This window comes from Planococcus citri, chromosome 5 (assembly GCF_950023065.1).
Source record: "Planococcus citri chromosome 5, ihPlaCitr1.1, whole genome shotgun sequence".
Lineage (NCBI taxonomy): Eukaryota > Metazoa > Arthropoda > Insecta > Hemiptera > Pseudococcidae > Planococcus > Planococcus citri.
In genome coordinates this window covers 27121245-27137743 of record NC_088681.1, presented here as the reverse complement: position 1 = coordinate 27137743, position 16499 = coordinate 27121245, and the positions used below count along the sequence as shown (strand labels likewise).

Sequence of the window (16499 nt, the reverse complement as noted above, 5' to 3'; positions counted from 1 at the left end):
TTCGCTTGAAAATTATGAGAATGAAAATCGGGGCAAAGCAGAGAAAACGAGGGAGGCTTCGTCGAAATAAAGAAAAAAAACATCTGTATGTTATTTAAAAGAAGCAGAGAAAAAAAAACCACGAGCCTCTTAAATTGAATCCATCGCTTTCAAAGATAACCACCTAGATGACGGGGGAATGGCGTTTCGAAAAGAAACACAAAAAAAATAAGAGGAAATAAAATAATCAAAACTATAAGATTTCACTATGGTTAAAAGTAAAAACTCAGTTAACTTTTTCGTGGTATTGATAAGAAGTTATTGTAAAAGTGTTATTTTTGTTGAGGAAATCTTAGAGGGTGTTAATGGTGAAAATCGAAAAATATCGAAGAAGACAGAAAATTTTATAATATAATTCGTTTTTATCAGGCGGCTGATAAGGGTCGTCACTAATACCGCCGCAACCGCGCGCGCTAATCGAGAAAATGAATTTCTAAAAGAGTTTTTCCATTTCGGAAAAGCGAGCTTGTCTTTTTCCATTTCCTTTTTGCCGAAGCAGATGTCAACCGTTACGTCTTCGTATCCTCTTTCTTCACACCATTTCGATTTCTTTCTTAACATTTCCTCCTAGTAACATCTCTCTTTTTATATTGTCGTTCATGGTAGGTACCTCTCTCTACGTAGACTTACCTTCTTAACTCATTTTACTGAGGCGCCTTTTTTTAAAAAGACCTGCCAACGTCGTTCGCGAATGATTTTATCGTTGGTAATTTGTACGAGTTTAATTAAGCGCGCGCGCGTTTCAGGGAGAGAACTTGCCAGATTTTCGGATAATTTACAATTGGCGCGTTTTTGCAGCGTCGTTTTCGTTTCGCGCCAATCGTACCATAGCCTTATCTGCTGTACGCGTGTTTCCGTTTTTAAATAATATTCCATATACGAATGCTATATATACACTCGAAATACCCTATGATACCTTCACAGTATAGTGTAGAGTATTGTACTACAATCGCAACGTATTGGAATTAGCTCTTATGCCAGAATGAACGAATTTTTCCCCCTCAGAATTAGTATCTACTTACTTGTGATTCTGCAGCACATCGTGAAGTAACGCAGCGTTTAATTTCGCGATGTAAAGGAGGGGGATTGAGAAGGTGCAGGAGGGAAGAACTGCAGTAAACGTTACACTGGTTTGATTCTTGTATACATATAAAAAGGGAAGAAAAAAAATATATAAACTACGATAAACATTTTAATACTTCATTAGACTGATAGTGTCATTCAAACTTTTGATATTTTTATCTCCGCCAACGTCACCGTTCTAAGAAAATGTTTCGTTTCCTATTTTAAAAGATTTTAATTCGTACCTACCCATATTATTTTCTTACAAAACTGTGTACCTACTTGTACTTTATATTTACCTACCTATTTACATTTATTTCTGTTTCTTTTGTTCTGTTGTTGATGAATATATAGGCAAAACATTAGCTGTAAGATGTGTCGTCGAATCAGTCGCCAATTTGCAATACTGCGATTTGCCCTATCCTAATCATGGCTCTGGACAGGTCGAAGTCGATAGGCAAGCCAGTGTACCTGTACATACAGTTTTTCATAACTTGGTCGAAGCAGTTTTGCAGATTTTTGGGTATCCTAAGGAGACTGCGGTTACAGCCAAAGGTAAGATATCGTACTATTTTTTCAGGTTTTTTTTTGTTCCATATTGAGCTGATGAGGGCTCGTACTGGCCACTGGGTTACTTTTCTAGTAATTTAAATTTTCTTTACCGAGCCCTGTCTCTTGTTGCGAAAAGTGCAAAAATTTCTACGTTTATCGTAATTGCTAAAAATTATTGTTACCTTTCAGAGATTGTCTTTTTTTTTTACAAAAAATTCCTGGAAGCCCCTTTATTCCTCCCTTTTAAAAAAACAGGGTGTCTAACGGTCATGAAAGTCATGAAAAAGTCAAGAATTTTGGTAGGTAGTCAGAAAAGTCATGAAAAGTCATGAAAAAGTCATGAATTTTGCCCAAAACCCACTTGAAATTTTGTTTAAAAGGTAATAAAATGAAAAAAAAATAAATAAAAAGTTTGTTTGGAAAATCAGAAAAATGAAAAAACTGAAATACCTAATTTTTGATCCTGTAAAAAATGACAACCCTGTTCGATTTCTTCGCAGTTTCAAGCTATTTATTTGGATGGGGGGGGGGGTATTTTCAAGCTGTAAAAATATGAAAAATAAGTCATGAAAAGGTCATGATTTTTTGTGTGGGAGTTTTGTTAAATACCCTGAAAAACTATTTCCACAAATAACGATTCTTTGCTTGAAACTTCCGAAAAAGAGACGCATATTCATTAAAAAGTTGGAAATAAGCTCGTTTTTTCAACAAAAATTGCGAAAAAGTATAATTTTTCTTTGTAACTGCCAAAAAGTTTTCCTTTTTTCCAAAAACTGACAACAAATTCTCGCTTCTTACCAAATTTCCTTTCCCAGTTTTTTTTTCCAAAAACTTACCCAGAAGTCTATTTTTTTTTTTTTTTTTTTACATAGGTAAATAAATATCTCGATTTTCGACAAAAATTTCAAAAAACATCGATTTCTTAGGTAAGTCTAATTAAAACAAATTCCTGTTTTTGCCCAAAAATTTTCACATTTTTAACAAAATTGCCAAAGTATGTACATAGTTTGAGTTTCACTTTTTCTTCATAGATTACCCATAACTTTCTCCTTTTTGTCAAAAATTGACAAAAACTAAGTAGACATCCCTTTTTTTGTCAATAATTCCCCCAAAATTCCTGCTTTTTGTTGACATTTTTTCAAAATTCTTACTTTTTGTCTGAAATTCTCAAAAGTTTTTGCGTTTTTGAAACCTTGTCAAAACTTTTTGCTTTTTAGAAATTGCCAAAAGTTCCAAAAAGTCTCGCTTTTTCCAGAAATTGTGTCACACTTCTTTTCAAGAATAACCCAAAAGCCTCTTAGATCTTTTGCCAAAAATTGCAAAAATTCAAGTGGGCTATCTTCTTTTTGCCAATGATTTATAAAAGCTCCTAATTTATGCTAAAGTTGTCGAAAAATTTGTTTTTTGTCAAAAAGTGTTACACATTCCATTTTTTTTCAAAGACTGGGTCTAATCTTTCAAGGTCATTGACCCGTCTGTCTGGTCTCTCCAGGTCGTATGTAGTCGTGTCTTGCATTTTAAGATCATTGACACGTGTGGCTGACCTCCTAAGGTCATTGACCTTTGTGGTTGTCCGCTCGAGGTCATTGACATTTGTGGATGACCTTACAAGGTCATTGACCTTTTTGCACAACTTTCCGAGGTTGCCTATATATCTGGCTGACTTCCTAAGGTCACTGACTTGCCTGTCTGGCTTCTTAAGGTTGTATGCATTCCTGTCGTGCATTTTAAGGTCATTGACCCGTCAGTATGACTTCCAAGTATCGCCTCTCTGCCTGTCTGTCTGATGTCTTGAGGTCATTGAACCATCCATCTGGCTTCCCAAGGTCGTATGCTTGTCTGTTCAATCTCTTAAGGTCATTGGCCCTTGTACCTGATCTCCCTAGGTCGATCACCTTGCTGTCAAGCTTTCCAACGTCGTCTATCTATCCATCTATATAAATACGGCTAGCTTCTTAAGGTCATTGACCCGTCTGAAGAGCCACTAAAGGTCATAAACCTAACTTTTTAGCCTCTTATGGTCGTCTGTTAGTCTGACTGGCTTCTTAAGGTTGTATGCATTCCTGTTGTGCCTTTTAAGGTCATTGACCCGTCAGTATGGCTTCCACGTATCGCCTGCCTGCCCGCCTGTCTGATCTCTTGAGGTCATTGAACCATCCACCTGGCTTCCCAAGGCCGTATGCTTGTCTGTACAATCTATTAAGGTCATTGGCCCTTGTACCTGGTCTCCCAGAATCACTGACCTTGCTATCCAACTTTTCAAGGTCGTCTATCTATCTATCTATCTATATATCTGGCCAACTTCTTAAGGTCATTGGCCCGTCTGACGAGCCACTAAAGGTCATAAACTTAACTGTTTAGCCTCTCATGGTCGTCTGTAAGCCTGGCTGGCTTCTTAAGGTTATCTGTAATTGGTCAAAGGTTGATTCACCTTTAAACTCAGCTCATTTCTACTCTTTCCGATCATCGAAATATCATCAGATTTTGATATGGATATGTTTTTTGGGGAGAAAGGGAGGGGGGGAGTTCATTCAAAATTTTACAATGTGGATCTGCCTGACACTGAATTTAACCAATATTTCGAGTAAATGAATGAGTTCACAATATTTCGGCTGGTGTTTGAACGCTTGAAAAAATTTGCGATAAATTCTTGGCGTTATATTAGTTTATGAAAAAATGACCAATTTTTGATATTTCCAGTCCCACTGACAATAGACTTTTATATCCTGTTATCGGGGTTGACTCTTAAAACCTTGGGAAAAAAATGTTGAATTGCTAAAATTATGCCACATTTTCAAACATTTAGAGAAATTGATGATTTCCTGAAATCTGTGATTTTTACTATTTTTTCATTATAGTTACAAAATACAGTTGTCTATGGAAGGCATGAAGAAGGTTGAAAATTAAATTTAGGGCCTAGGAAATCTATTTTTCATCATTTTCAGATAAGTGTAATCCCTTCACCCCCCCCCCCCCGGTTTGGACTTCTGGAAATTTTGTAAACAAGATGAGGGAAATCTTATAAGATTTGAAAAAGAAAATTCGGTAGGTAGGTTGTTTAAAAATTTCGAATATAATCAACATTTTGACAAAATGAAGTTCAAGAGATATTGTCTTTTCACATCAAATTCCCCATACTTGAAACGTTCTATAAAATTCGCACCCAATAGCCTTCCCTCCCCTTCTCCCCAACCCTATATAAAACGACGGGATTGGATGTAGACTTATTTAGGTACAATTCGATTTCATTTTCTTGGTGACTTACGTAAGTACATCTCCACGTATCTATGTTATCTTCTTACAGGATCAATTTTAATTGAAAACTGGAAGCCGATCAGATTAGAAAAAGTGGCTCAAAATCCTCAAAAAACGGTGTACGATATTTTAGGACAGATTAGTTCGTCTGTTACGTTGAAAATACAAATACTTCGGTAAGTTTTTCTTCCGAATTGACGAAGAGAATTTTATTTTGATAGCCCATACATGTAGTAGTTGTATACTTAATGTCTCGATACAAATTTTGATTACAGGACTTCGAGTTGTGCTAACGCGATTTTATCTCAAATGAAAGAGAAATTATTGCAATTGTTGATATTACAGAACAGAGATCATATATTGAGTTCGGGATGTCCTTTGGATCAGGTGAGCTATTTGACTTGATTATTATTTATGTACATAGGTACAATATCCACCTACTACAAAGCTAGTTTTCTACGTCAAAAAGGCGTCGACTATATTATACGAACCACCTCGGCCACACAACTTTTTCACCAAAGTATCATTACTTATACCTACTACCTCCACGTTGCAATACTATAAGTAATATACACGTGAACATAATTAAAGTTTTTAAGTTTTCTCGAGTTTTTACTTATAAAGATGCGAATCTTTGGCAATTAGTCAAACGGCAAAGTTTAATCAAAACGTTACACACCTTGCAGTATGAAAACAATGTAATCTGAATATTCTTTGTAATACGGGATGAGAAACAAAGTATCACGCGATAAGAAAAGAATTTTGAAATATGGAAATAAATAACCGAGATGAAAGATGAAAGGGTCTTATTTTATATAAAAGATAATGTTTGAAAAGCTGCCGCACCGCTCCGCCTATTCATCGCTAGCTGTTTTTGAAGACAAACGAAATTCTTATGTTGTAATGAATGGTTAAAAAGTGATAAGGTTTTATTTGTATATTTTTGAAATTATGTAACTTTTTCCCCCCTTCGCCCCTTGTCAGCGACATCTTCATTTTTTCCATATTGATATTGTATAGCGGGTACCTATTTCGTGTTTTTTTCCTGCAACCCTTCGTTATGGTACTTACCGTGTATTTTTTTTTCGCTTCTTTTTTTTCTCCCGAATAGATAACGTTGAAAAGTATGCTTCGTGGAGCGGACTATGGTGCGACGGTACCGTCGGACGATGTGATACGTAAATTCGAACAATGGATTTCGAGTCAGTATCGACAGGCGTTGAGACCGTTGCCGTATCCTAGTCCTTTGGCACAATTCCCATTTCCTATGGGGTCTCCGTCTTCGTTACATCACGATAAAGCGCATATTGGAAGCTCCGACGATAGAGTTCATCCAGCTTTACAGGTAGGAATTTTTTTCCTTTTTCAAATCATCAAATGTATGGTTGCAGAAGTACGAGTAGGTCTTTGTTCACGCGACCGCGACCTAACAAAATGGGTTAAAAAGAGAGGAAATCAAAATTCTTTGTCGGAATTTTTTTTGAACAGGAATGAGCTTAAAATTGTGTCATAACATTTCAGAAGAATTTTAAGCCCAAAGTTGGGTCATGGTGAAGCTCTCATCAGCGAATTACCTCCTGGGTTTTTGTCATTCTTATGGCGAGTTGTTGGTGAAGAAATCGCCAAAATTTTCTAATGACCCTTGACAATTTTTTTGACGATATGGTGACTTCTTGGTGACAGATTCATCAAGCAGTGACTGTGTGTAGTTGATTCCTATAGTTTTTGAAAAAATTGTCGCGCACCTGCAAACTAAAAAAATGGGTAAATATTTTGACAAAAATCAACTCTATCAAATTTTTTTTGAGCATTTTTGAAAAAAATTGAGTCCAAAATTGTCATGATTTTGAAGAATTTTTAGCCCAAAATTGAGAACTTTGATTTTCGACGTTTTTGAAGAACGAATCACAGAACCTAACAAAATGAGTAGTACCTACTTTCAACAGAAAATCAAAATTTTTTATCAACATTTTTTATCAAAATTTTCTTGAGTATTTTTGAAGAATTTTGAGCCTAAACTCGTACTATTATGTTTTGTTAGGGTTTTTGAGAAAAGTGTCATATGGCCTATAAAAATGGGCCAAATTTTCGGCACAAAAGCAAAATAATTGTTCTCAAACTTTTTTTTGAACATTTTTGAAGAATTTTGAGCTTGAAATTGGGCTACGATTTTCAGAGGGTTTGAAAAAAGGTTTCATGCAACTCATAAAAGACGGTTTAAAATTTAGGCAGAAACCCTTAATTCTTTATCAAAACTTTGTTTGAGCATTTTTGAAGAATTTTGAACTCGAAATTGGGTCATGACTCAAGATTTCAGGGCTTTTTGAATAAAAAGTTGTCACGTGACCTATCAAAATGAGTTCAAATTCCGACAGCACATCAAAATTTCCTACTAAAACTGCTTTTGAGCAATTTTGAAAAATATTGAGTCCAATATTGTGTTATGATTGCGAGAATTTTTGTAAAACGTGTCATGCAACTTATCAAAATGGCTTAAATTATTTACAAAAAAACAAAATTTTCTTCAAAGCTTTTATTTTAGTATTTTTAAAACAAATTTTGAGCCCCAAATTGAGAATTGATCTTCGGCGTTTTTGAAAAACGAATCATAGAACGTGACAAAACGGGTGGAAGTTTCAACAGAAAATCAAAATTTTTTACCAAAACTTTCTGGAGCATTTTTGAAGAATTTTGACTCTAAACTCGTGTTATGATTTTTCAGGATTTTTTGGGAAAGGTGCCCTTCAACTTATAAAAATTGGTTAAATTTTCAGCAGAAAAGCAACATTTTTTTTCAATAGGTACCTACTCTTTTTGAACATTTTTGAAAAATTTTGAGTCTAAAATTGTGTGATGATTTTCAGGGGTTTTGAAAAAGGGTTTCACGCAACCCAACAAAACCGTTTGAAATTTAGGCAGAAAGTCTAAATTTTCTATCAATATTTTTTTGAGCATTTTTGAAGAATTTTGAGCTCAAAATTGGGCCATGACTCATGATTGCGAAGGTTTTTGAAAAAAAAGTCACGTGACCTATCAAAATGAGTTAAAATTTCGGCAAGATATCAAAATTTTCTATTAACTTTTTTTTTGAGCAATTTTGGAAAATTTTGAGTTTAAACTTGTGTTAAGTATGGTAAATTATTTTTGGAATTTTTGAAATGATGTCATCAGGCCTGACAAAATGGGTTACAATTTTTAGGAAAAATCAATCATTTCTATCAAGAAAAAAAAATAGCTAAAAAAATTAACCAAATTTAAAGCTAAAATTTTTCAAAAATATTCAAGAAAGTTTGAGTTTTGATCAAAATTTGTCATTTTTTCCTAAAATTGGCACCCGTTACATTTTTTCAAAAACAAAAAAAAATGCTAAAAAAAAATAATCAAATTTAAAGCTGAAATTTTTCAAAAATGTTCAAAAAAGTTCGAGTTTCGATAAAAATTTGTCGTTTTTTCCTAAAATTGGAACTCGTTATATTTTTTCAAAAACAAAAAAAAAATACGAAAATTATGATCTCAATTTGGACTTGAAATTCTCAGAAAATGCTCAAAAAGGTTGTCATGGATATAGGAAAATTTTGATTTTCTACAGTAAGTTTAACCTATTTTGATAGGTCGTGTGACACCTTTTTCAACAGCACCTAAAATTATGACCTACTTTTAAGCTCAAAATTATACAAAAATGCCCATAAAGTTTTATGATTGAAATTTTTGAAATTCTACTAAGTTTTACCCGTTTTGATACGTCTAATTACAATTTTTTTCAAAACCAAACCCTTTTGAAATCAGTATCTCAATTTTGGGCTCAGAATTCTTCAAAAGCACCCAAAAATCCGCTTGATAGAAATTTTTGATTTCTTACATGCCGAAACCTTGACCCATTTGAATTGGTCGCATGACACCTTTTTTATTTATGAAACTCCTAAAATTATTATGACCCAATTTTAGACTCAAAATTCTTCAGATATGCCATATGCCCAAAAGTTTTTGTAGAAAATTTTGATTTTCTGCCAACATTTTAATCTCTTTGTTAGGTTGCATGACAACTTTTCCAAAAACTCCCTAAAATTCATGACCCAAATGTTGGGCTGAAAATTCAACGAAAATATTCGAATACAAATTTTTATATTCTGCCAAAATTTTATATAAGTGGCCAATGAGTAAATGTGCAGCAATCGAAACGAAAATTTCCAAGCATCGTGAGTCCTTATGAAAAAAAGCTGGTTTATGTAAAAAAATTCCGAAAAAAATTTTAAGAATTTTCCCCAAATCCTACTTCGAATTTATATTGCACAAAAATCCCAATAATTTACTCATTATTTCGATTACTGTTTGTTTCAGACGGTTCAGAGTCAATACCCTACACAAAAAACTCGAATGAGAACTAGTTTCGACGCCGAACACGAATTACCCAGGTTGCAAAAATGGTTCTCGGAAAATCAACATCCCAGCAGACAGCAGGTAACCAAAGTGGTCATCATTGACCCGGCCAAATATCCATCGCCGATTCACCGTGGTCCGAGAATGTATTTCTAATACGAATTTCTTCGCATTTACAGATCATGCAATACGTGAGCGAATTAAACAGCTTAGAATCGCGTCGAGGTCGAAAGCCATTAGACGTGAATAACGTCGTTTACTGGTTCAAGAACGCTAGAGCAGCTCAAAAGCGTACCGAAGGGCGGAATGTGTCTAATGGTACGTAAAAGAGACGTTTTCTGACGCGTTTCCATATTTATTACTCGCTTCAATAAAGCGCGCTCAGCGCGGGCAAGATGGGGGTGAGGTGTACCTACCCACCTATCGCCGAGCGTAGGCGACCAAAAGATGAAATGGAAATTGAATTAACTTAACTCTCTCGTGTATCTTGATTTTAGCGCCTAACAATTCGATGAACGGATACAGAAGTGATAGTCATAGTCCGTGCGATACGGCGGTAACGAGTAAGGAAAGTTTAGGCAGTACGCACGAAAGTTGTGACGAAGACGATGTAGGCCTAGATGATGATAACAGATCGGACGGCGACGGCGAAGAGGGAGATGATAGTTTAGACGCGCGACCCTCCGGTTCACCTGTTGCACCCCTTTCACTTACCACACACAAAGCTAATAAACGTTCTAGGAGTTCATCCCCGGTAAGTAAAACACCTTTATTCGTCTCGCGTACTCGTATATGATATCTTTATTCGTACATATCTGCATTCGAACATGTTGAATTATTATTATCTGGATTTTGACGCGGATATGGTTTTGGCATGAGAGAGGAGAGGCAGGAAGCGAGGGAGAGGGGGAAGGGGTGCTTGAAATTTCCGAGTGAGAAAAAACAGGAAAAGAGTCGAAGTGAATGTATAGGTAGCTTTGAGATGTTTCGTTCAATTCGAGATAAATCAGAAGAAATGATAAAAAGGATTATCGAGTGTGATTGGATTAGTTTGTGGCTTTTAATGGAAATACGAGTATGAAAGAGGAAACGGTAAAGGGATATTTTGTATCGCGGATTTTGGTGTAGATTTAATGGATATCTTGCGTGGTTTATTGAGTTTCTAATTTTTAGCATTTTAAAATGAAAGTAACCTATTGGGTGTTCAACTGTTCATCATGTTTGAAAAATAAGACATTCTAGTGATTATAGCAAAAAAAAAAAAAAATCAAAAAATTAAGCAAAGGACCAATAAGATTGAGAATTTAGAATTTATTTTTCAAGTTGGAAAACTAGTTGAGAAAAGTATCAAATTTTGGTATTTTTTAAAAAAAATTAGGCCATCTAAAGTAGATTGGCACCTACAGTTTTAATCAAAAAAATGAAAAAATGCAGTTTTTTGAATAGAAACCCCCGAATTGTCATCTTCCGAATGCCATATTTTCCTAATCTCAGTACCTCGAATGCACAGAAATCGTGAAAAGTTCAATTTTTTTCCAAAATGGCAAAACTCTTCTCCTTTTTTGGGCAAAATTTCCAGAAAATCTTGGATTTCTTAATTACCAAAAGAAGCTGCCTTTTTTGCCAAAATTACGAAAAATTCTACTTTTTTTTGTAGAAATTGTAATAAAAGATTCAATTGTTGTCAAAATTTTGTCAAAAATGCCTGTTTCTTTATCAGAATGGTCAAAAAGTATTTTTTTTTCAAATTTGTATGAAAAAAATTTCTTTTTAAGTCAAAATTTCCTGAAAGCCTTGCATTTTTTGGTAACAAAAATCTGATTTTTTTCATTCAATTTGGACAAAAGTTTTTTCATTTCCAAAATTACCCAAAAAATCTTAATTTTTGCCAAAATAATACAAAATAATCCTATTTAAAAAAATCCTATTTTTTTGTAAAAACAGTAAAAAAAACATTCTTTTGAAATTGTCAAAAAGGTCTGTTTTTATCAAAATTACCTACCAAAAAGTCTTGTTTTTTACCAAAAAATTCTTAAAGAAATTTTCTTTTTTTTTTAATAAACTTTTTTGAGAGAGTTGCATTTTTTGATCGCAAAAATATGACTTTTTCGTCAAAATTGCAAAAAATGAGTTTTTTAAAATCAAAATATTCAAAAAAAAAAAGGGTAACGTTGCCTCTCCATGGAAAGTTGAAAATTATTGTTTTTTGTTCAAGTTGACTTAATATAAAAAAATAAAAAATGAATTGACATAATTTCAGCAACTTAATTCGAAGTTCTTAAATGTCAGATTTTTCTCAAAGTTTTAAAAAATTTGACGCATCAATAATTCATTGAAATTTTCTTCAAGTCGTAAAAGTCAAAAAAAATTATAAAAATATCAGAAATTGGTAATTTTTTCAATTTTTTTTTCTCAAGCGTGACATAATCTCAAGTAATTTTTTCAAGTTTTTGAAAGTCGCACAAAATATTATAAAATCAATTGATTACCTTTTCCAAGTTTTTAAGTAGAAATACGAATAATTCAACACTTGTTTTTTCAAGGTTTCAAAAATCAGCGTTAAGCAAACTGGCTTGACGCAAATCAGTGTTTCGCAGATTAGCATTGCGCAAATTTCGGAAAAGCCCCAAAAGCCAAAATTGCAGAAAAAACATTTTTTTTCTTAAATGAAATATTCTTTAAATTTTTGCATATTTTGATCGCAAAAAATCTGATTTTTCCGTCACGAGTTTTTTTAAACTAAATTTACCAAAAAATCTTACTTTTTTGCCAAAATTGCCTAAAATCCAACTTCTTGCAAAATATTGTAAAAAAAATTGTTTTTTTTTTGTCAAAATTGTCAAAAAAGCCTGTTTTTTATAGTGCCAAAAAGTCTTGTTTTTTTGCCAAAATTGCAGAAAAAAATAAAAATTTACCAAAATTCTTGCATTTTTTGGTTGCAACAGATATGATTTTTTTGTAAAGAGTTTTTTTAAACAAAACTTTACCAAAAAAGGTTCATTTTTTGCCAATAATTTCCGGAGTAAACAACTTTTTTTCTTCAAAAATGTTCAGAGTCCATTTTTTTTGCAAAAATTTCGAAATTACATGTTTTTTACGAGGGGAGGGAAGGGGGTGTCTTTTTGCCAAAATTGCATAAAAATCTATTTTTTTGTAAGCATTGTAAAAAAATCAATTTTTTGTCAAAATTGTAAAGCAGGCTTGTTTTTTTATAAATAGTGCCAAAAGGTCTTGTTTTTTCCAAAATAATTGCAGAAAAAAATCAAACTTTCCTAAAATTTTTGCATTTTTTGGTCGCAACAAATTTTATTTTTTAGTAAAGAGTTTTTTAAAACAAAATTTACCAAGAAAAGTTTATTTTTTGCCAAAATTTGGAGACCAAACAACTTTTTTTTATCAAAAATTGTCAAAGTTCATTTTTTTTTTTTGCAAAAATCCTGAAAAGTCATGTTTTTAAGAGGGGTGGGGAGGGGGTGTCAAAAGATTGGTACGTGTTTGTGTTGGAAAGAATAAAACAAAACCAAGAGCAAGAAGAAAGTTTGGAAAAATTGGATACTTACTTTTTGAAAATATGTTGAGGAATGAAATCAAGAAAAGTATTTTTTGGCACAGCTCTGCATAATGATGACGGTTCTAGTTCGTTTGAATGTGTTTTATTATCTCATTGTTAAATCTTTTTTAAACCCAAAAATATATCCACGATTAAAATCACCTCCTTCTCTAAAGAAAACTCAATTCTAACTTTCCGCTCGTTATTTGCTTCGCAGATCGACAAAATCAAACAAGAACCACCAGATAAATCATCCGGCGGCGTTGACCTAGTCACACGTAACAGTCCCATAGACGGGACGAAGAAACCGAAATCCGAGTCACCGGCGGTAGTCGACGGTCAAGAATTCGACTCAGACGAGGAAGACGTCGACGACGACATCTCCGAGCCGGAAAGCGTTCACAATAAAACCTCCGAGTCGGAGTCTCGTAATTCGATTTTCTCGAATCCTAGTCCATTATCGTTGATTCCGCGATCGGTGAATAATCCCGTTTTCCCCATAGTTCCTAATTCGATGTTTAGTCATAATTTCTCCATGTTTACTCCCTACATTCAAAGCATGAGCATGAGCATGAGTCGATCAGTGCCGCACAGTTCTCCGCAACCGCACACCAACAACCATAACGCGTATTCGGACGATAAACGGAAACGAAATCGTACCTTTATCGATCCAGTTACCGAAGTTCCATGCTTAGAGAAATGGTTCCACATGAATACTCATCCGTCTCACGGATTGATCATGCAATACACCGAGGATCTGAACTCGATGGCGTATCGTCAAAAGTTTCCCAAACTGGAGCCGAAAAACGTCCAGTTTTGGTTCAAAAATCGACGCGCCAAGTGCAAAAGATTGAAGTCGTCGTTGTACGAGAGTATCACCAGTAATAATAACCTCTCGCCGCAGGAACATTATCATCTCGCTGCGGCCTTGGCTGGTGAAAATTATCGTATGCAAGATTAACTGGGACGCTAATCCCCAAGGGTTGTTTTTATTGAAATTAGTTATGTATTTGTTTTTTCTTTTTTTTTTATTTATTTAATTTTTCTTCGTTCGGTTTTAGTGTTTTTTTTTCTTTTTTATTTATATTTATAAGACGCATTTTTAATGTGAGTGTTTTTTTCTTTTTTTTTTCTTTTTTTTTTGGTGTTAGTTTTGGTATTACGAGACATCTCGTTATCACGTACCACCGAGTTAAAGGTATAATGTTTCGTAATCGTAATGCGAAAGCTTTTGTACATAAATCCAGTGCTGTTTATTAATTTTTAATAACGTTGTTTTTCCCCTCATTTTTTTTCTCTCCTCTCTATCTCATTGTTTCGTTTATATCTGTTTAGATTTACCTACTTTTTTTTTTTCGTTTGTTGTTTTATTATGTTTTGTGTAAGTATCTAGCATTTTCTTATTAATGGAAGACGATTAGCCTCTAATTAGAAATTTTCCAAAAAATTCGTCAACTTTCAATTCGCATATTAATTTGATTGTAAGTTAAAGTTACATAAATAAGTATGTACTATGTACTTACCTATAATATTTTCAAAGTTCTTCTTTTCATCTCATCATTACGCAATGTAAGTAAATGTTTTAATTAATTGTTTTCAATTCGAAGAATGATGAGAACGTAATTACTATATCTGATTTTATGGTACTATACGACCGGCCGATGGCTAATTGTCGTGTTATTTATTCTTTTTATCTACCGATCTCAGAAATATTTCATTCATACTGTTATTTGTTATAAATGTATTTATTTAGTCGTATAAATAATAAAATACTTTATGTGTAGTTTTGATCGTTTCGAGTATTTTTTTTTTGTTTTTTTTTACGTAGTTAGCCTAAATACTTACTCTTTCTTACAGGAGATTTCAAAAAAAGAAGAAAAAAAAAGAATTAATTTCACGATAAATTATATACTAACCTACTTAATATGTTTGGTAATCTTGAAAAGCGTTTTTTTTTGGAAAAAATTCAAAATCATCATAAATATTCTTCAAACTACTTCAAAAGTTGCAGAAATTCAAAAAAATACTGGACGAAATAACGAACATCAAATTTACATTGGAATAGGTAGGTAACAACGTGGTAATGTGTAGGAAGCTTCTAGACGTTAATAAATTTGCATAACCATTCGCCGTAAATACGCATCTGGACGATTCCAAAAGATTTCATCTAACAAACCGAACTTAGAAGGATCATATCTCAAGACCAGTTCTATTTGGAGTAAGTCTGTTTGCAAGATTTTGAAGAGACTTGGTAGGGCATTTAAAATGAATAATTGAAATTTGAAAATATCAAAAATGAACTTTAAAGTAGAAGGTAAATTTTTCAATAATTTGTGAGTACAAAAGTTGAAAGCTGCAGATAGTCGAGAAATTATATTAAAGATCTCTTACTGTGAACTTTTTAGTGAATAAATTTTTAAAATGGGATCTCTATACTCCTTACAGGTCCAAATGTTCACAGTTTTGGTTCAAAATGTTGTAAAAATCGTAATTATGTAGTAATGTGGCTTATTGATAATTACTACCTAATTTGATGACGCTGAGTTTAAGCATTAGATTTTTTTATCGAGCCCTCTGATCACCCTTCCCCTTACCTTGGCCGCCAAAACTTGAGCAATATAAGTGCCTGCTTATCAAAAAATTGAAAATAAATGGCATAGGAGGGGTCTCTTTGAATATTTACTCATGATTTGGATGCCATTCTTTGGTGCCCTTCACCACCGCCCTTCACCCCCCCCCCATTTTGAAAAAATATGAAAAATGATGAAATTGTAATGTTCCATGTCAATTTTTTTCTAATTTGAGGTAGCTAAGTTCGAATATCCATTCCTTTTTTTTTCTAGATTAAACGCCCCTTTTCTTTAAAATAGTGGGTTTGGGAGGAATTCACAAAAAAGTGTTCATGGCAATTCAACCGGAAACAAGTTTGCGGACCGAACCAAGAAAACTTGAAAGAGCATGTAAAAATACTTCACTAGAGCAAATTTCAGGGCGTGAATTTCGTTTTTTGATTTTTGACAGATTTTTAAAAATTCCTATTTGACTCATGTTTTCTATGATGAAAATAATCAAAATTTGATTAAATGAAAATTCAACGCTCATGCAATTACAAATACCCCACCCCCTTCAAAAAAAATTGAACGCTCACGAATTTCGATTGGTGAGAGTTTCAAGCTGTTTTGGAGCTTCCAACGGATTTTTGCGTTTTGAAATTTTTTAAAAATTTCCGTAAAATTTCGAAAATGAACAAAATCTTTTGTTCACGAATGATTCGACGTAAAGAAAAACTGAAATTGCCTAGGCTTAAAATGTATGCTCAATCTACAAAATTGATTGGTGGCTCCTTTGAGTTATTTTTGAGCATCCAGTGAATTTTTGAGTATTCCAGGGTGTCCAATTTCATTTTGACTCTTTTTTATGACAGTTTTTCAAAATCCGCCACTACTCTTTCTCCTCTCACATTTATCACAGCTGACGACCTTAAATCTATCTTCACCCAAAGCACACTCAAGAAATAACAAAACTTTTGGTCCCTCCAAACATCAAACAAGCTCTTTCGCCACAAAAAAATACTCATCCTCGGAAAAACCTATCTCAACTAAATAGACTTGAAGAAATCATTATAACCAGATTGAGAATTGGCCACACAAAAATCACCCACAAT

At 33.5% G+C, this 16499-nt stretch overlaps 1 protein-coding gene across 1 annotated transcript in view; it reads left to right on the top strand.

Moving 5' to 3' along the window:
* Positions 1 to 14618, top strand: part of dve (SATB1_N and homeodomain domain-containing protein dve) — a 103148-nt gene extending 88530 nt beyond the window's left edge. Inside the window, exons 3-10 of the mRNA XM_065367513.1 lie at positions 1456 to 1656; positions 4958 to 5084; positions 5184 to 5295; positions 6020 to 6253; positions 9247 to 9366; positions 9465 to 9603; positions 9783 to 10039; positions 13053 to 14618. Coding sequence (XP_065223585.1) covers positions 1456 to 1656; positions 4958 to 5084; positions 5184 to 5295; positions 6020 to 6253; positions 9247 to 9366; positions 9465 to 9603; positions 9783 to 10039; positions 13053 to 13796 — 1934 coding nt within the window. The 3' untranslated portion in view covers positions 13797 to 14618. The remainder of the gene's footprint in view (positions 1 to 1455; positions 1657 to 4957; positions 5085 to 5183; positions 5296 to 6019; positions 6254 to 9246; positions 9367 to 9464; positions 9604 to 9782; positions 10040 to 13052) is intronic.
* The last annotated feature ends 1881 nt before the right edge of the window (positions 14619 to 16499 follow it).